The sequence below is a fragment of the Myxine glutinosa genome, chromosome 2 (assembly GCF_964187855.1).
Source record: "Myxine glutinosa chromosome 2, kmMyxGlut1.1, whole genome shotgun sequence".
NCBI classification, from domain to species: Eukaryota; Metazoa; Chordata; class Myxini; order Myxiniformes; family Myxinidae; genus Myxine; species Myxine glutinosa.
Genome location: NC_136262.1, coordinates 192,690,174 through 192,712,103, shown reverse-complemented (window position 1 = coordinate 192,712,103; position 21,930 = coordinate 192,690,174). Strand labels below are relative to the sequence as shown.

The 21,930-nt window shown below is 46.0% G+C and overlaps 1 protein-coding gene across 1 annotated transcript in view; it reads right to left on the bottom strand.

The window, feature by feature from the left end:
- The window catches only part of LOC137418027 (NADPH oxidase 2), a 177,509-nt gene extending 171,326 nt beyond the window's left edge, over positions 1-6,183 (bottom strand). Inside the window, 1 exon segment of the mRNA XM_078772128.1 lies at positions 6,044-6,183. Coding sequence (XP_078628254.1) covers positions 6,044-6,079 — 36 coding nt within the window. The 5' untranslated portion in view covers positions 6,080-6,183.
- Between the last annotated feature and the right edge of the window lie 15,747 nt (positions 6,184-21,930).

The following is a 21,930-nucleotide window of genomic DNA, read 5'->3' as shown; positions in this document are numbered from 1 at the left end:
GCTATACATCCTCCCAGCTATACATCCTCCCAGCTATGCATCCTCCCAGCTATGCATCCTCCCAGCTATGCATCCTCTCAGCTATACATCCTCCCAGCTATGCATCCTCCCAGCTATGCATCCTCTCAGCTATGCATCCTCCCATCTATACATTGTACCTGCTGTACATCCTCCCAGCTATACATTCTCCCAGCTATACATTCTCCCAGCTATACATTCTCCCAGCTATACATCCTCTCAGCTATACATCCTCCCAGCTATACATCCCCCCATTTATACATCTTACCTGCTGTACATCCTTCCAGCTATACATCCTCCCTGCTATACATCCTCCCTGCTATACATCCTCCCTACTATACATTCTCCCAGGTATACATTCTCCCAGCTATACATCCTCCCAGCTATACATCCTCCCATCTAGAAATCTTACCTGCTGTACATCCTCCCAGCTATACATCCTCCCTGCTATACATCCTCCCTACTATACATCCTCTCAGCTATACATCCTCTCAGCTATACATCCTCCCATTTATACATCTTACCTGCTGTACATCCTTCCAGCTATACATCCTCCCATTTATACATCTTACCTGCTGTACATCCTTTTTTTTTTTTTTCTTTTTTTTTTTTTGTATACAAGATCGAGGCTCGTGAAAGAGCGAACATTAATCACACAGAAAGACAAACAGACACATAAAACAAATAACATCGGGAGCGGTAGACAAGATGGGGAGAGAGGGGGAAGGACACAAACACAACATTTGAGAGCAGGGACCGAGAGACATGGAGACATCGAGAGATCTGTGGGAGGGAGAGGGCTTTGGGGGGAGGCATGTGAAGGGGGGGGGGGGGTGGGAGAGATATAAACATATGGACACTGCCAGGATTTCCAGGAAAGAAGTTGGAATTTCAAACAAGGTGGATCTGGGGTGAATTAGTGGGGGTAGAAAAGATCAAGGTTTTGGATGGGGGAAGATAAGAGATGGTGGTGAACAGCTGTTTTAAAGACCTGGAGGGAGGAGAGGGATTGAAGGGAGTGTGGGAGATTGTTCCAGAGGCGGGAGAAAAGAGGAATGAAAGAGTGAAGGTGAGCAGAGAGCCGAGATTTCGGCAGTTTAACCATCAGAGGGTTGCTGGCAGATCTTGTGCGACCTGTAGGAATATTTGGGGGACAGAGCACAGAGAGAGCTGGGGGAGCAAGGCCGGAGAGGAGTCGGTAGAAGACAGAAAGACCACCTACCTGCCTGCGGTGAGTGAGTGAAAGGCCCTCAGAGATAGCTTCATCGCGGGAGATTCCAATGATTTTGAAAGCTTTGGATTCAACAGCGTGAAGCCGAGCCAGGTGTGAGGCAGGAGCACCAGCCCATAGGGGAGAACAGTATTCCATTGAGCTGCGGATGAAAGCCTTGTATGTGGTGAGGAGCTCAGGTGTGCCGAGGAAGGACTTCGCACGACGGAGGATGCCCAGTCGGCGACTGGCTTTGGAGGCCAGCTTGGAAATGTCCTTCCAGCTATACATCCTCCCAGCTATACATTCTCCCAGCTATACATCCTCCCTGCTATACATCCTCTCTGCTATACATCCTCCCTGCTATACATCCCCCCTGCTATACATCCCCCCAGCTATACATCCTCCCAGCTATACATCCTCCCAGCTATACATCCTCCCTGCTAGACATCCCCCCTGCTATACATCCTCCCAGCTATACATCCTCCCAGCTATACATCCTCCCAGCTATCCATTCTCCCAGCTATATATCCTGCCTGCTATACATCCTCCCTGCTATACATCCTCCCTGCTATATATCCCCCCTGCTATACATCCTCCCAGCTATACATCCTCCCAGCTATACATCCTCCCAGCTATACATCCTCCCAGCTATACATCCTCCCTGCTATACATCCTCCCTGCTATACATCCCCCCTGCTATACATCCTCCCAGCTATACATCCTCCCAGCTATACATCCTCCCAGCTATACATCCTCCCAGCTATACATCCTCCCAGCTATACATCCTACCAGCTATACATCCTCCCATCTATTCATCTTCCTACTCACAGCCACTCTTTGCTTCCTATCACAAAGCTAGTTTCCAATCCAATTAGCTACCTTACCAGCTACTCTACAAGCTCTCACCTTTGCTAACAATCTCCCATGTGGTCCCTTTTCAAATGCCTTCTTAAAGTATAGATATACTACAGAGTGGCCACAAAGTCCCTATGCACACAGTTAGAATTTAGGTAGAATTTATCTGTATGCTCCCCCCCACTCTCCACACAAATTTGAATTTTTCTCCATGTTCTTCTGGACATCTTCGTCCATGTTGAGGGTTGGAGGTCATAAAAGCAGCCCCTGACAGCTGTTTTGAGGTCTTCAACTGTTGTTTGGCGGAGATGAGAAATTTCCTCTTTCACAATGCCCCAAAGCGAGTTGTCACATGTTGTTAAGTCCGGACTTTGAGGAGGCCACACTATCTCAGATCCAATCCATCGTCCACTGAATTTGTCGTCGAGATATTCTCTAACTGCGAGAGTATGATGTGCCGGTGCACCATCTTGTTGCAGGACAGTTGTTGCCTCGAGACCTCTCTCACGCAGTTGTGGAACAAACCACGTCTCAAGCATGTTCAAATAAGCAGTGTGATTGACACCTATATCGAAAAAATATGGCCCTATGAAGTGATCTTCTGAAATTGCTGCCCACATCATGACATGAGGAGGATGCTGTTCAATTTTCTCATAAAAATGAGGATTTTCTTTGCACTAAAAATAAACATTCCTGGATCGATTGCTGAGGTAAATAGCGCACTCATCCGAAAAAAATACGCTTCGTCTTGATTTAGTGGTGGGAAATCACTGCAGAAGAGCCGTGCTCTAAATCAAGTCAAATCAAGGACACTCCCTGTTGAAAAAGCCTTCTTCTCCCATGCCCGCATTGTGTCGTACGTAGGAGCTGGCTTATCGAACCTCTGCGAAAATCTTGTCCTTATGTCCTCAAAACTTGCTCCTTCTCACGTGCGGTCGTGAACCCAAACACAAGTAATCCGTCTCTCTTCTATCGTGTACAGTACTCACCGGTGTTCGTCAAGCTGAAGTCGTACCTGGAAAACAAATAAACAAGTAACAGAGGACACACTATTATGCATAGGGACTTTGTGGCCAGTCTGTATGTCCACTGCAATTCCCTCATCTACCCAATCAGAAACTTCATAGAAATCTAAAATATTTGTTAGACAAGACTTACCTTTGGTAAACCCATGATGAATGAATTTAATTCGTTTTTATTTATTTAAAAGGTTCCTCATCTCATCCCTAATCAATGTCTCCAACACATTCCCCAGAACTGAAGCCAAACTAACAGGTCTATATTTCCCCAATTCTTCTCTGGATCCTTTATTATCTGGATCCTCTGGATCCTTTAGTCTCTGTTGGACTCAGTCCTAAATGGGGGCTTATGGATTAGGTCTCGTCTGTCCGTCCATGTGTGCGTGCACGCATCCGCAACCATAACTCTGGAGATTTATGGACCGATTTCGTTCATTCTTGGCACTAAGACAATGCATGACGGTATACATATGCACTTCATTTTGTTTCGTGATGCGATCAAAGGTGGTCGACTGGCGGCCATTTTAGTTGTTAGATGTTGTATACGTCATCAACCATTTATCGGACATGCATTTAACAATATTGTTCAAACTTGGCAAACAGATGATGAATGATGGCTTACATATGCAAGTCATTTTCTTTCAAGATCAGATCCAATATGACCAACTGGTGGCCATTTTGTTACTTAAACATGTCCCCAACCATTTTTCAGACATGCATGGTCTGATTTTGATCAAACTTGGCAAAATCACACACAGTACTTGGTGACGTACACATGCACCTCACTTTATTTTGTAATCTGATCAAACATGGCCGACTGGCGGCCATTTTAATTGTAAAAACACCCGGTATTGAACACGTCCGCAACCATTTCTCGGACATGCATTTACTGATCTTCTTCGAACTTGGCACACAGATAATATATGACTTACATAAGCACGTCATTCTTTCTCGAGATCATATCCAAGATGGCCGACTGGCAGCCATTTTGTTACTTAAATGTGTTCCCATCGATTTCTTGGACATGCATGGACCGATTTTCTTCAAACTTGGCACAAAGACAATACATAAGAGAATACATATGCAGAAGATTTTGTTTAGTAATCCGACCAAAGATGGCCGACTGACGGCCTTTAACTCTGTACAGCAAAATTACTAAAATCACTGCGGCTATGACATTTTATGTCTTTTTCTCCATGTTAAATAACGGAGTTACATTTGCTACTCTCCCATCCACCGGTACCTGTCTTGACTCTAGTGAGCTATTAAAGATATCTGTTAACCTCTCGCTTAGCTGCTCAGCCACATCCCTCAATACTCTTAGGTGTATATTATCTGGCTCTGGAACTTTATCAACTCTTAGATTTCCTAGCTGTTCCTTTACTTCGTCATCTCCAACCTGTATCTTCTGTAACAGCATTTCCTCACCTCCTTCATAGATACTCTCAACTATTGGCAAATCCCCATAATTACTATTGATGTGTACAACTCCACAAGCCCTTAATGTCACTGCAGTGTTTTATTTTACTTGATTTATGAGTGTTTGACAAAGAAACAGTGCATGTAATTTTCAAAGATGGAATTGAGAAATTAGGTTGAAAATAATCTTATCTGATTGGTCGACAATGTGTGTTGTACTCGAGCTGTGTTATCTGCCAACCAAATAATAATTTCCAGCTGAGGAGATCCTTATGTAATGTCTGAAATACTGTTCAGTAAAAATATCTCTTCAAAATAATTTTATACATCAAGAACTGCAACCTTACAAAATGTCTAACTTTTCAAGACGTACTGTCTATTGAAAGTAGATTTATATCGACTGGTTACATCATTACCTAGATGGAGTTGTGCTGCTGATGCAATGCCTGTGCAGGTTAAAGTGGCACTTAGTGTACAATGGCCTACTCTGTTCAAAACTATGGAATCCTTAAGATCCATGAGCAATTGTTAACAGAAGAGACAGCCGGCTTAATGACCCTTCCAAAGCATATTGTACTAATTAATGCAACACCCTGCCTTAAAAGCACTGTGCTGGAAGCTTATGTAGTAGACATGTCGGGAATCGAACCCAGAGGCGATAGCTCAAAGACAAGTATGCTCTCTCTAAGTTACTATTTATTCCTATTTATTTATCTAATTCCTGATAACTCCATCTTTCCTCTTTGCTTATTCGGGTTCCTTCTGATGACTCCAATGCAGTGTTTGATTTCCTGTTTAATTGTCCTGCAGCCTTGAAGTTATACTGTAAGTTTTATTCCAGGATGTGAGTTTCGTCCTATAAAGTATAACCTTATTACTAAAATATGTAATTTCCACTATGCAATGCGGAAACACATATTGGATTTGAACCTGCTAAAAACTATTCACTAATTGGAAATTTAATGCAAAAGCTGTTAAATTATAAAACTAGAACGGTACTCGGTAGAGCGCATACCTCCGCCAGGTTGAACAGTTTATGTTTTGTATCCCTCTGATAGGCTGGATCTGGATTCGGACCTGAACTAAAATCGAATCGGCTTGTTCTCATCACCTACCCAACTCATCCACCAAGTTTTGTCATAATCCGTCCATAACTTTTTGACATATCTTACTATATATCGTTTTGGCCCTCTCTCTCTCAATGGTGAAGAAGCAGTAAAAAATTATTGTATCTGGATCTGAAATCGGATCTTTACCAAAATCGAATCAGTTCGTCCTTGTCACACAACCAACCTGTCCAACAAATTTCATTCGAATCCGTCCATAACTTTTTGAGATATCCTGCTCACAGAGACCGACAGACAGACCGGGGTGGAAACATAAATCAAGCACCTTGGTGACGTTGTTAACAAACGTTGAAAAAATAATCCCATCAGGAATAACCAGCATTTAATAAATTCTATCATGATTGGCCATTTCATGGTAAACTGTTAAATCAAAAGCTCCCAAAAGTCCTTACCACTAAGAGTGCAGTTGATATCTCCGAAGCAGACATGATGATCGGCGTTGTGTGGGTTTCAGAAAACGCTACATCCTCTTTTTATATTTATGTCATTCATTCCATACCTTTTCGTTCGGAAGGACTGAACGTTCTCTCATTTTAATATCTCCCGGATCAAATAAAGAAAACCAATTTACACACATTTTGTCCAATCCAGCTTGGAAAATGAGTTGTAATCAATGCCTAATGAAAAAAATATCTGTTATTATTAAGTAATCACAAATAAATATGGATAATAACAATAATAATAATAATAATAATAATAATAATAAAAGCTTTGGGAAATACAGAACCTCTGAATTTCATTCATTCAGCAGTGAAGATCATTGTAAATTTTGCCTCTTTAAAAAGATCCATTTCATTCCTTGTGTCTTTACTTATTAACCTTCGTTGTGCTTCAAAACCCTTCACAATAATGGGAAGTGCCACAATTCCAGTAACGCTCCCCAAAAGCAGAAGCTTTTGGAAAAAAATCTTGTTCCCAAGTTAAAAATGGAAGTGAAATTACGCCATGAAATGTTCCTCACATGATAAACGTTTGGAGCAATTTCTGCACTTTTGTTTTGAAAGATAGCAGAAGTTTTGTTCATAACCACAAGATGATGGGCCATCTATATCAATGCAATACTTGCATCAAAACAAAACGTGAAACAACCTTGAATGTTGGCTCAAAACTATTTGTTAAAAAAACATATCATGTGTGTTTGTATTTCCCAATCCTGCTACCTCCATTTCACGTTTCAAGAAACAAGTTACACATTCGTAAAATTGGTTTAAGATATGCCGGAGGTTCCTACCCAAAAAAATAATATATACAGTCACGTGAAAAAGTAAGTACACCCCATGTAAAGTTTTGACTTTTTCAACATATTTCAACATACAGCTATTTGATCTTCATTTCAACAATATTGTTAGATAAAGGTGATATAATATAACAAATATCATGAAACATTTACATTTTGTAGTCCATTGTATAATTTAAATAAACATAAATGCAAATTTCGCATGTGGAAAAAGTAAGTACACCCTTGGCTCTAATAGGTGGTATTGCCCCCTTTGGCAGAAACATCCTCAAGTAGGCGTTTCTTATAGCTGTCTACCAGTCTCTGACATCGACTGGGAGAAATTTTTGCCCACTCCTCCATGCAGAATTCTTTCAGCTGTGCGATGTTTGAGGGGTTTCTTGCATGCACAGCTCGTTTCAAACCCCCCCACAACATCTCGATGGGATTTAGATCCGGGCTTTGACTTGGCCATTTCAGAACCCTCCATTTCTTTCTTTTCAGCCATTCCTTGGTGGATTTACTGGTATGTTTAGGGTCATTGTCATGTTGCAAGGTCCACCTTTGGTTGAGCTTCAACTCTACGACAGATGGCCTCACATTATCCTCAAGCACCCTCTGGTACAATGAAGAATTCATCGTGGATTCTATGATGGTGAGCTACCCAGGCCCTGATGTAGCAAAGCTGCCCCAAACCATAATATTTCCACCACCATGCTTTCCAGTTGGTATCAGGTTCTTGTGGTCAAATGCTGTCTTTGGTTTTCGCCAAACATGTCTTCTGGTACTGTGGACAAATAGCTCTACCTTTGACTCATCTGTCCAGAGCACATTGTTCCAGAAGTGTTTGTCTTTGCCTCGGTGTTCATTGGCAAACTTTAGTCTTGCCCTGATGTTCTTTCTGGAGAGCAAAGGTTTCCTCCTGGCACACCTCCCATGTAGATCAAATTTGTGCAGCCTCTAATGGTAGACTCGTGCACTTTGACATCAACAGTGGCAACAGCTACCTGTAGGTCCCGTGATGACATTCTGGGGTTCTTAGAGACTTCTTTCAGCATCTTGCGGTCTGCTCTCGGGCTGAACTTGCTGGGGCAGCCTGGCCCGAACAAGTTGGCAGTTGTTTGGAATCTTCTCCACTTGTAGATGATCTTCCGGACAGTCGAATGATTGATTTCAAATTGTTTGGAGATCTTTTTAAATCCCTTCCCAGACTCGGAGGCATCTATAACCTTCTTTCCGAAGGCCTCAGAGAGCTCTTTTGATCTCGGCATGGTGACGCCGCATGGCGCACACTTCAACAACAAAGAGCAAACCAAACTAAATGTCTGAGGTTTAAATAAGACAGGTTCCTCCAAGATCCTTTCTAACGATGTTCTAATCATTTGCACCTGAGCTGGTGCACCTGATTCTAATTTTAGGTATTTGAAGTGGTGATCAATGTACGGGTGTACTTACTTTTTCCACATGCGAAATTTGCATTTATGTTTATTTAAAGTAAACAATGGACTACAAAATGTAAATGTTTCATGATATTTGTTATATTATATCACCTTTATCTATCAATATTGTTGAAATGAAGATCAAATAGCTGTATGTTGAAATATGTTGAAAAAGTCAAAACTTTACATGGGGTGTACTTACATTTTCACATGACTGTATATATAATACAGTGCATTCAGAAAGTATTCAGACCCCTTCACTTTTTTCACATTTTGTTATGTTGCAGCCTTATGCTGAAATCGTTTAAATTCATTTTTTCCCTCATCAATCTACACTCAATACCCCATAATGACACAGAGAAAACAGGATTTTAGAACGTTTTGCAAATTTATTAAAAAGAAAAAACTGAAATATCACATTGACATAAGTATTCAGACCCTTTGCTATGACACTTTAAATTTAGCTCAGGTGCCTCCCATTTCTCTTGATCATCTTTGAGATCTTTCTACACCTTGATTGGAGTCCACCTGTGGTAAATTCAATTGATTGGACATGATTTGGAAAGGCACACACCTGTCTATATAAGGTCTCACAGCTGACAATGCATATCAAAGCAAAAACCAAGCCATGAGGTCGAAGGAACTGCCTGCAGAGCTGAGACGGGATTGTGTCGAGGCACAGATCTGGGGAAGCCTACAAAAAGATTTCTGCTGCATTGAAGGTTCTCAAGAGCACAGTGACCTCCTTATTCTTAAATGGAAGAAGTTTGGAACAACCAGAACTCTTCCTAGAGCTGGCCACCCGGCCAAACTGAGCAATCGGGGGGAGAAGGGCCTTGGTAAGAGAGGTGACCAAGAACTCGATGGTCACTCTGGCTGAGCTCCAGAGATCCTGTGTGGAGATGGGAGAAACTTCCAGAAGGACAACCATCACTGCAACACTCCACCGATCTGGGCTTTATGGCAGAGTGGCCAGACGGAAGCCAAACAGTTAAATTTTGGTTTCATCAGACCACAGAATCTTGTTTCTCACAGTCTGAGAGTCCTTTAGGTGCTTTTTTGCAAACTCCAAGCGGGCATTGATGTGTCTTTCACTGAGGAGAGGCTGCACTGAATACTTTCTGAATGCACTGTATATACATCACAGACTGGTCATATATATATATATATATATATATATATACAGTCATGTGAAAAAGTAAGTACACCCCATGTAAGGTTTTGACTTTTTCAACATATCTCAACATACAGCTATTTGATCTTCATTTCAACAATATTGATAGATAAAGGTGATATAATATAACAAATATCATGAAACATTTACATTTTGTAGTCCATTGTATAATTATAAATAAACATAAATGCAAATTTCGCATATGGAAAAAGTAAGTACACCCTTGGCTCTAATAGGTGGTATTGCCCCCTTTGGAAGCAAACAACCTCAAGTATGCGTTTCTTATAACCTTGATCCAAAACCTTGAACTTTTCTACCCCGCTTTTCTACCCCCGCGACGAGGTCAGGGCCCATAGCGCATGGCGCATGGTCAAACAAGTCAAACTGGACTGGTCAAACAAGTGGAACATGTCTTTCAATCCTGACAAATCTCACACTCTTACTATGTCTCTCCGAAAAGATCGACTGGACAACCCTCCCATCTACTTTCTCAACAATCCTCTCCAAGAAGTTCTGTCGCTCAAGCTTTTGGGTCTCACTATCTGCCATGATCTTTCTTGGTAAAACCACATTTCCAAGCTGGCCTCCAAAGCCAGTCGCCGCCTGGGAATCCTCCATCGTGCGAAGTCCTTCATCGGCACACCTGAGGTCCTCACCACATACAAGGCTTTCATCCGCAGTTCAATGGAATACTGTTCTCCCCTATGGGCCGGTGCTCCTGCCTCACACCTAGCTCGTCTTCACGCTGTTGAAACCAAAGCTTTCAGAATCATTGGAATCTCCCACCATGAAGCTATCTCCGAGGGCCTTTCACTCACTCGCCGCAGGCAGGTAGGTGGTCTTTCTGTCTTCCACCGAATCCTCTCCGGCCTTGCTCCCCCAGCTCCCTCTGTGCTTTGTCCCCCAAATATTCCTACAGGTTGCACAAGATCTGCCAGCAACCCTCTGATGGTTAAACTGCCGAAATCTCGGCTCTCTGCTCACCTTCACTCTTTCATTCCTCTTTTCTCCCGCCTCTGGAACAAACTCCCACACTCCCTTCAATCCCACTCCTCCCTCCAGGTCTTTAAAACAGCTGTTCACCACCATCTCTTATCTTCCCCCAACCAAAACCTTGATCTTTTCTACCCCCGCTAATTCACCCCAGATCCACCTTGTTTGAAATTCCAACTTCTTTCCTGGAAGTCCTGGCAGTGTCCATATGTTTTATATCTCTCCCACCCCCCATTCCCATCCCTCCCCCCCAAAGCCCTCTCCCTCCCACAGATCTCTCGATGTCTCTCGGTCGATGCTCTCAAATGTTGTGTTTGTGTCCTTCCCCCTCCTTCCCAATCTTGTCTAACGCTCCCCATGTTATATGTTTTATGTGTCAGTTTGTTTTTCTGTGTGATTAATGTTAGCTCTTTCACGAGCCTCGATCTTGTATACAAAAAAACAAAAAAAAAGTCTCTGACATCGACTGGGAGAAATTTTTGCCCACTCCTCCATGCAGAATTCTTTCAGCTGTGCGATGTTTGAGGGGTTTCTTGCATGCACAGCTCGTTTCAAATCCCCCCACAACATCTCGATGGGATTTAGATCCGGGCTTTGACTTGGCCATTTCAGAACCCTCCATTTCTTTCTTTTCAGCCATTCCTTGGTGGATTTACTGGTATGTTTAGGGTCATTGTCATGTTGCAAGGTCCACCTTCGGTTGAGCTTCAACTTTCCGACAGATGGCCTCACATTATCCTCAAGCACCCTCTGGTACAATGAAGAATTCATAGTGGATTCTATGATGGTGAGCTGCCCAGGCCCTAATGCAGCAAAGCTGCCCCAAACCATAATATTTCCACCACCATGCTTTACAGTTGGTATCAGGTTCTTGTGGTCAAATGCTGTCTTTGGTTTTCGCCAAACATGTCTTCTGGTACTTAAATACGACGAGTTCGCTTTGTTTATCCAGTTGGCAGTTTCTTCCAACTTCAACAATGAACACAGTCTGAAAGACATAAGAATGAACAAAATGATCAGGAATGATTAAGAATCCTCTATCTCCCCCCCAAGTCTTTGGCATAGGAAATATAAGTGTATAACAAGTGTGTGTTGTTGTGAAAATAAACCAAGACCACAACTTTGTCCCATAGGTAGGTTTAATCTCAATCAGATCTTTGATATCATCCTGTAAAATACAATCATGCAATAGATATCAGGATCTCGGCATCATATAGGAATGATCGGTAATATTAGTCAATGCAAGCAAGCCTAGAATATGTGCGGGTACGTACCATACAAGACTACATGTCATAGTAAAATGTCACAGGAGTGGCTCAGCGTCGCGGACGTCCGAGGTCTTATAGACGCCCCTCAGCGGTTTAAGTGGGCATCACTCCTGGGTTCAACTTTAATACATTTTCACTACATTCTCCCCGCCGTTAGAACTACACTGCCGCTAGGCAGGAATCAAGCGTGCATCAGCATTAATTGATTGGGGATGTCATTCCATGTCAGTCGGTCCATCCGTAGCGGTCAGGGTGGCGAATTACCCAGCCGGCACGTGTCCAGAAACTACCGGGTACGGCATCCCCAAGCCCGGAGTCCCCTGCTTCGGAGTAGCCGCTGGAGGTAGGTGTCGGAGGGGGCACCACAGAGCCTTCAGGCAGGGGAGTATTTGACGAAGGAAGAGGCGGCAGATGTTCCATAGAGGAAGCTTCGGGAGAGTCCATAGACTCATAGATCGGTTCGTCGATATCCCTATAAGGGTCGATGACCCCACATGGGGCGAGATGGCGTACAGAGACAGTGGACTCGCGTCCATCTGCCGTCATCACACGAGCATGCTCGGGATTAGCCTGGAGTACCTGCACCTTATCCACTAAGGGGTCGTACTTGCTTGTGCGAATCGCATGTTTGAGATAGGCCGGCCCCGGCTCAGCGAGCCAACTGGGTAAAAATCGGATACTACCCGAGCTTCTAGGGTGGTGGAACAGTCTTTCGTGAGGAATCTGGTTGGTGGCCGTACATAGTAGAGCCCTGATCGAGTTCAGCGCCGCAGGTAGCGACCAAGCCCATTTATCGAGGTCACGGCCGAGGGTCCTGAGGCTTAGCATGACGGACCTCCATATAATCCCATTGAAGCGTTCGACCTGCCCATTCGCCTGGGGTCTGTACGGTGTGGTGTAACTCGAAGCGACATTATTTTGGAGCAGGTAACCTCTCACTTCCTGAGACAGGAACACCGCACCCCGATCGGTATGCACGTAGGCCGGATACCCGAACATAGAAAACAAATTCTGCAGGCACCGTATGACCGTGGCAGCCGTCATATCCACGCACGTGTAAGCAAAAGGGAATCGTGAGTACTCATCAACGATAGTGAGCAGATAACGAGAGTTACTCGACACCGGCAGCGGCCCTTTGAAATCCATTGCCAATCTCTGCCACGGTCTAGTAGCCCTAACCAGCGTCCCCATGGGAGGGTTGTAAAAATGCGGTTTGAGTTCCGCACATATAGCGCAGTCGCGGCAGATCCGGCAAATGTCCTCAATCGAGTACGGCAGATTACCACTACGCACAAAATGAGCGAAACGCGTCACCCCAGGATGACACATAGTGCCGTGCAAAGTGCGCAGACCCTCCAGAGTTATGATACCCGCGCATGTAGCCGGCCTCGATAAGGCGTCGGCGACCAGGTTATCCTTCCCCGGGCGATATTTGATGGTGTAGCAGAAGTCGGCGAGTTTGATACGCCAGCGAGTGATTTTCTCATTCTTAATACGCTGAGCATGTAAGGTGTCATACATGAACGCTACGCTTTGTTGGTCCGTGATGATTTGGAAGCATCGCCCGAGTAAGTACGGTCGCCATCGCTGAATCGACTCGACGATCGCGTACGCTTCCTTTTTGACAGACGAATGCTTCTGCTCAGCGGAGGTGAGAGTCCGCTAAAAGAAAGCCACAGGGCGCCCCCCCTGGGAGAGTGTCGCCGCTATCGCATGATCCGAGGCATCACTTTCTAAGACGAAAGATTCGCTCTCGTCGATCGTCGCTACAGCGGCGCCAGCGATGTCGGCCTTAAGGCCCCCAAAGGCTGCCAAGGCAGCTGGGCTCATGGGGAACGTGTCGCAGGCCACAAGGGGGCAGAGATTCGTGGAGAAATTTTGCACCCACTTGGAATAATGGGCGAACAGCCCGAGAGCACGCTTCAGCGAAGCTCGATCGCTAGGCGGAGCCATATCGAGCAAAGGTCGCAGACGCTCCTTATCTGGAGCGACAGAGCCATGGGTCATGGTGTACCCCAGAAGATCTATCGTGCGTAGAGAGTAACGACACTTAGCCTCATTCATGGTTAGGCGATACCTCTGCGCGACCTCAAGGAAGCGCTTCAGATTAGCATCATGATGCCCCTGGTCATACCCACAAACCGTAAGATTGTCCAGATATACAAAGACATCTGTCAAGTTCTCCTTAGTAACGAGGTCGTCCATAGCCCTCTGAAAACAGGCGACCCCGTTCGTCACCCCAAAAGGTAATCGGGTGAACTGGTATAACCTTTGACCCGATTCAAAGGCGGTATAGATACGATCAGCCCTAGAGATGGGGATCTGATGATACGCACTACGCAGATCGAGAGTGCTGTAGACCGAGTACTGGGCCACCTGTCGTACCAGCGCGTCCATCCCCGGTAGGGGGTAGGCGTCCAGCTGTGTAAAGCGATTAATCGTCTGTGAATAATCGATTACCATGCGTCGGCGATGCGCTTCACTTCGCACCACTAGGACCTGCGCCCGCCACGGCGACCGGCTGGGTTCTATGACACCTTCCTTTAAGAGGTGGGCCGTTTCTTCCGCAATGAATTGCGCGTCTGCTCGTGAGTAGCGCCGTGATTTCACCGCTACGGGAGTGCAGTCAGTGGTCAGGTTGGGAAACAGCGAAAGGGGCTCAATTTCCATTTTCGTGAGTGCACACACAGCAAGCGTGTCAGTCCCACCGAATTCCATTTCCAAACGTCCGTGTCGTTTAAGAAAATCGTGTCCTAACAGAATGTCAGCACATAAAGCAGGTAAGACCATAAGATGTACATCTGGAAACATGCGTCCCTTTATCACAAGCTTCAATCGACATTCCCCTTTTGTGCTGAGCCTAAGCCCTTGGGAGGCCATAAAGATCTGTCGTGTTGTCCCGAGGACCGGCCATCCATGTTTACGCACTAGTCGATGATCGATAAAACTATCCGTAGACCCTGTGTCGACTAAAGCCCGCGCAAAAACACCTTCGACCATGAGTGGAATAATGGCCTGAGCAAGGCCCGAAGATCCGGCAGGTATTGAGTCATCCGAGCGAGAAGATCGCGCCTCGCGCGTGGATCCCACGCCGGCTGCAGTTTTCCGGTCGTTTGAGCAGCCTCCGGAGGGCACTCATGTCAAAGGCATAGTTGGTCGTGCCAAAGCAGGAGCGTCAGGAGCTTGTAGTCCGTACGAGCTGCCGTCAGGGGGCGCTCGTGTCACGCGAGAATGATCGCAGCCAACTGTAGTTTCACGTGCTGAAGCAAGAGCGTGTAGTTCGTACGAGCTGCCGTCAGATGGCGCTCGTGTCACGTGCATTGTTTGCCGTGTCAAAGCAGGAGCTTGTCGATTGTATGAGTAGCCTTCGGAGGGCGTTCGGATTCCAGTCAAGGACGGTCGCTCCACGGTCGGTCGTGTTCGCGCCATTTGTTTTGGCAGCCCGATGTATCTCACCAAGGTCGAGCGTGCAGCCAGGGGCCCACGAGGAGGAGGACCGCTCATCAAAGTCGGGTGAGGCGCCCCGCTCTGTGCTCGGTCCGTTGGCTCAGCGATAAGCCCATTCAAGGTCATGCGAGTTCGTGCGCCCCACGTGGTCTTTCGGCAGACTTTTGCAAAATGTCCTTTAGTCGAACACAAATGGCATATTGCTTCCCAAGCCGGACACGCCGACCTGGGATGCTGTCGATTGCCACAGAAACACGTAGCATTTCGTACAGGCCTTGGCCTGGCCGCCGTAGCGGCAGCCAAGCCGGAATCCGAGTCCACCTCGGGAGCGGCCAAAGGCTCCGCTAGCGTGGTCGAGTCCGCTCCCGTATCCTCGACGGTAGCCCTCTCCGGTCGCGCGAGTTGAGACGTCCCCGCAACGACCCGTGTGTGGTCATAGGCGGTAGATTGTTCCCGGGCCTCAGTGTAGACGTGTGCCACCCGTAGAGCCTCCATGAACGTCAGGTCAGCTGTCTCCAAAAGTCTTAGCCTGAGAGCAGGAGAGCCGATCCCAGAGACAAAAGCATCTCGGACAAGATCGTCCTAGACTTGCTCGTGAGTGCATACCTCTTGAGTACTGTCCGCAAGTAGTTGTCGTAGCTCCTGGGCGAAGCGGTCTATCGACTCGGTGGGCTGTTGTCGCCGCGATGAGAGCAGATACCTGGTGTACACCACACTCCGTTTCTTCATGTAAATTCGCTTTACCTCCGCCACTGCGGCATCGTACGTCGTACATCGTTCAATGCTCCTGTAGACGTGGTGGTCCACTTTAGTCTGCAGCACGTCCAGTTTCGTTTCAGCAGTGGGAACGGTATCCTGGGCTTTGAACTGGTTCTCCAGTGACCTGAGCCAGTGAGTTAACTCCGAGCCCGAATCCGCAGCTTGTGGGTCGGCGCTGAATGTCGGTACATGGATCATCTTGTGTCCCGCCATTTCCGTAGATCTTGATTGAGATTAAATGTTGTGAAAATAAACCAAGTCCTCAACTTTGTCCCATAGGTAGGTTTAATCTCAATCAGATCTTTGATATCATCCTGTAAAATACAATCATGCAATAGATATCAGGATCTCGGCATCATATAGGAATGATCGGTAATATTAGTCAATGCAAGCAAGCCTAGAATATGTGCGGGTACGTACCATACAAGACTACATGTCATAGTAAAATGTCACAGGAGTGGCTCAGCGTCGCGGACGTCCGAGGTCTTATAGACGCCCCTCAGCGGTTTAAGTGGGCATCACTCCTGGGTTCAACTTTAATACATTTTCACTACATGTGTGTCTTTTGGCATGACAAAGACTGAGAATATGAAGAATATATGTAAGTAACTTTGAAGCCAATTGAAAAACTGGTGAACCAGAAACCAAACACAATGTCAGTAATGGTCAATGCCAGAATCACATGTCAGAGTCAGAGTGCCAGGCAGGCTTGCTCGTGCTTCGGCCGGACCGTCTGGGTGCAGCAGCTGGTTTGTCAAGCGCAGGGTGTGTGGTAACCGTATTGGGTGTGGGACCACTGACTTGAGGAGGTGACATTGGAGGTGCTGCGCTGATATGCCGAGTTACCTGCAATGACTTAGCCATAGATGGGGATGTAGCATCATCAAAGATCTGACGGTGGCCAGGAGGGTGGCTGCGGTGGAGTGGTGTCAGAGTTGATGGTGGGATGTTGCGGTGGCATTGGACTAGTAATGGATGGGCCACAAGCCTCCTTGTGACTGGCCGGGGTTGTGGTGTGCACAATGCATGGGTGTGGGATGTTCTGCCGAACCATTGGTCTCTGCACTCCAATATCACCATCTATCGTCAATCTTGGTCGGGGTGTGAGCACAGGAATGTACTTTCGCAGGAATTTCCTATTGCGCAGAGTAACCCTGCCTGAACCGTCAACTCTTACCACATATTGGTCAAACTGGCGAACCTCGATGATGATGCCGGTTTTATCCCATTTGAGGGGGTGTGGCCCGGTCTGATTCTGGATGCGAACACAGTCGCCGACAACAAGGGGCAAGAGTCTCTTGGTATGTTCAGTTCAGTTGTAATATATCTGCCAAACCAACACATGCAGCCAACCAAGAAATGCACCAAACCAACACACCCGCCAAAACAACACATTCGCCAAACCAACAGATCCGCCAAACCAACACATCCGCCAAACCAACACATGCGCCAAAATAACATATCCGCCAAACGTTGGCATTTGCCAAACCAACACATCCTCCAAACCAACACATGCGGCAAACCAAGAAATGCACTAAACCAATACACCCACCAAAACAACACATTCACCAAACCAACAGATCCGCCAAACCAACATGTGCGCCAAGCCAACACCTGCGCCAAACCAACACCTATATAAAACCAATGCATCTGTCTAACCAACGCATGCGCCAAACCAACGCATCCGCCAAACCAACACATCCACCAAACCAATGCATGCGCTAAACCAATGAATCCTCCAAACCAACACATCCTCCAAACCAACACATCCGCCAAACCAACACATCATCCAAACCAATGCATGCGCTAAACCAACACATCCTCCAAACCAGTGCATGCGTCAAACCAAACCATCTGCTAAAACAACACATCCTCCAAACCAACACATCCTCCAAACCAACACATCCTCCAAACCAACACATCCGCCAAACCAACACATCCGCCAAACCAACACACCCGCCAAACCAACACATCCGCCAAACCAATGCATGCGCTAAACCAACACATCCTCCAAACCAGTGCATGCGTCAAACCAAACCATCTGCTAAAACAACACATCCTCCAAACGTTGGCATGCGCCAATCCAACACATCCGCCAAACCAACACATCCCCCAAACCTACACCTGCGCAAAACCAATGCATTCGCCAAACCAACACCTGCGCCGAACCAACACCTGCACAAAACCAACACCTGCGCAAAACCAACGCATCCACCAAACCAACAAATGCACACTAATGATGGGTGATTTCATGTGCAACCACCCAGCTGCTGGTTGCATCATTTCCAATGCCTCTCTATAACCAGTTATCTGGTGCTCATTTTGCCAACCTCAGAAGGATGACAGGCTGAGTCAACCCCACCTGGCATTAATTCAACAGGATTCGAACTCAGGACCTTAGGATCCCAAGCCCACCACCCTAACCTTTAGGCCAACACCAGGTATACATTAATGATAATTAATATCCCTTCTAATAATATCCCTTCTTCCAAAGGTGTTTTTCCTCCTTGAACAAATGTTGAGTTGACATGTATAAACATGTTATCGTGCCTTTTTCATGGGAGCTCCCTTGCCATTAGTAAAAAATATCATAAACCACAAACACATATGATTACCTTTTGAAACAGTCGCTCCTGCTGTTTAACACGAGACTAAAAGGGAGAAAACCCGGGGTGTGTTCAGTTACCAAGCAGCTAGCCAGCGCTTGCTAAGCCAGCTGTTCCTTATCAACGGTTTAGAACGGAGTTGAAGTAGTAACTCTTAAAAATAAGGGCAATACCCCTGCATGCTCACCTGGTAGAATAAAGCATTATACTACACTGAATGAATGATCGTTTTTGGGCCATTTCCCCTGCTAGAGCCAGGGTTAGCCTTGCGGGCCCCATGATAATCATGGTTCCTTGTTTGAGGCAATGTTTTTATGGCCGGATGCCCTTCCTGACGCCAACCCTTCGTCACCTCTTACGATGCACAGGGATACGTGTACCTATTCTAAATCGGGGTACACACCGGGATCATTCATCCCAGCAAGCTGGTACTCAATTTGCCGACCTCGGAAGGATGACAGGCTGAGTCAACCCCCCTGGCGTTAATTCAGCGATCGACCGGGATTCGAACCCAGGATCCTAGGATAAAGAATTGTACTACACTGACTAAAGGTAATGTTGTAAACAACACCAAGGTACTTTAAACCACTTTCAATGGGTGCTGTGAGACAGAGCAGCATGTACAATCATACTAATGTAATCATAACAAAATAAATACCTATTTTGGGGGACATCCCCCCTCCCCCCCCCCCACCACCCACCCGTGCACACCTCCTTAATCCCTGATTTTCTTTAATGCCGTGACAAACTTTGGTACATCATGGGTGATGAAGGTTGTGGTCAAGTTTCATCGAAATTGTATGTGCAGTTTCTGAGAAGATAAAGATAAGTTCAATTCTTGAGATCAATGATACAGCAATTTCCAGGGGCTCCTCAAATCTGCTTCAAGGACCGCTTCATTGTTTTCTTGTGATGTTGCAGTCTTCGGGCGACCAGACTTGAGAAATTAAGATTTTGTACTGTCCCAAGGGACTTAAACTTGTCTGGGGCTAATCTGGTCTCGAACTTCTATTTTTATTATCATTATTTTTTGTATACAAAGTCGAGGCTCATATAAGAGTTAGCACATAAACACATAAACAGAAACACACATGAAACATATAATAAAGGGAGCGGGAGACAAGAGGGGGAGAGAGAGGGAAGCACAACAACAGTAGAGCACAGGGACATCGGGAGATCTGTGGAAGGGAGAGGGCTGGGGTGGGGGGGGGGGGTGTCGAGGTGTGTGGGTACACCGTATAAAACAAGTTGGACACAACAAGGACTTTCAGGAAAGAAAATGGAATTTGAAGAAGATGGATTTGGGGTGGATTAACGGTGGGTAGAAAAGATCAAGGTTTTGGATGGGGGAAGATAAGAGATGGTGGTGAACAGTGAAGGTGAGCAGAGAGTCTTGATTTTGGCAGTTTAACCATAAGAGGGTTGCAGGCAGATCTTGTCCGACCTGTAGGAATATTTGGGGGGACAGAGCCCAGGGAGAGCTGGGGGAGCAAGACCAGGGAGGAGTCGGTAGAAGACAGAAAAACCGCCAACCTGCCTGCGGTGAGTGAGTGAAACGTCCTCAGAATCAGCTTCATTGCGGGAGATTCCAATGATTCTGAAAGCTTTGGTTTCAACAGCGTCAAGACGAGCAAGGTGTGAGCCAGGAGCACCAGCCCAGAGGGGAGAACAGTATTCCATTGAGCTGCGGATGAAAGCCTTGTATGTGGTGAGGAGCTCAGGTGTGCTAAGGAAGGACTTCGCACAACGTAGGATGCCCAGTCGGCGACTGGCTTTGGAGGCCAGCTTAGAAATGTGGTGTTCCAAAGAAAGATCATGGCAGATAGTGAGACCCAAAAGCTTGAGCGACAGAACTTCATGGAGAGGATTATTCAGAAAGTAGATGGGAGGGTTGTCCAGTCGGTCTTTTCGGAGAGACATAGTGAGAGTGTGAGATTTGTCAGGATTGAAAGACATGTTCCACTTGTTTGACCAGTTTGTGATATTATTCAGGCCTGCAGAGAGTGAAGAGGCTGCAGACTGCCGATCTGAGGGATGAGATATGGAGCGGCAGAGAGTGAATCATCAGTAAATTCAAATTTTTGTTAAATTGTCCATGCCATCATCAAAATTGCCAGAATGACTCTCTGATGTTTGCAGTTTTTCCTCCAAACAATGCTTCATAAAAACCTGCAAAAGAAAAAAATATTGTATTCCAAAAAATTCAAACATCACAAAACTTTGTAGATTTCGTTTTTTTTTCATGAAACACCCCGTATAATCACCTCCCCGAAATGATTTCAATCAGTTCTTCCCTACAGTCCTTTAAGATGACCACCTAAGACCATCTTACACTGTCCCGGATCATCACTCAAAACCTGTTCTATTCCCACCAACTTTTTTTCCCCACACATGCACCAGTGACATTGGCAGACGTATAAGCCGTATAATCCTTTATAATCATTGGTCATTGAAATCTCATCCTCCATCACCTACCTCTTCCATGAGTCTCAAACTTGGTCTTGAAAAGCATATATATATTTTAAACATTTGAAAAGAAAAACTTTGTATTTTTTTTATTTTCGGCCTGGCCTTGATGAGGACTACAGAGTTCATGACTGGAACCTTCAACATAAAATATATATATATATTGTTGCGGATCTCAGCGCTGGCCTTTCCCCTTTACCAAGGGGGGATTAGTCCCCTTGTCTTTTACTAGCCGACGGGACCCGGGACCTATGACGTCACTCCTGGACAGCGCGAAGTAGGGTCGTAGGACGAATCACTAATACCTAAGTACTCGCGCCGCCCAGAAACGAGGAAATAAGCCCCGCCCGAATCACGGGTGTTGGTGGAAATGCCGAGCGGTAGCGAACCCGTGACCCGAGCCGTTATCAAGGACTAAACCTGATTCAAGCGGTCCGTAATCGTGCCACGCTTACCCAATGGAGGAAATGACTGAAACGGTCGAATTTGGGAAGAAAGGAATAACAGAATGTATTTACACTTTGTTCAATAATAATAAGAAGAATACACAGTGCAGCCTTAAACAGTCTTAACTTATCCCTGGACAAACCGGCCCGTCACACTCAGACACACTCACACGGGGTTGCAGACGAACAGGTCGATGGTCCAGGGATGGTGTCCAGGCAGCTCGCTCTCCGGTCCCCAACTCGCACCATGTAGTAGTTGAACACAGCGGCCAGGAGCTCTCCACGTGTCGTTTGGCGCGCACGGGATTATTACAGGGCGAACGGTAGGGCTGGCTTTGGCGGTTACACTCGCGGGGCTGCTTACGTAATAAACGGACAGTTCAATACGCGCTTCTCAATCAATGCCTCAAAACTGTCATGTGCACGCCTGTCCTCCCAATGCAGTTCTCACAGGAATGCTCTGGA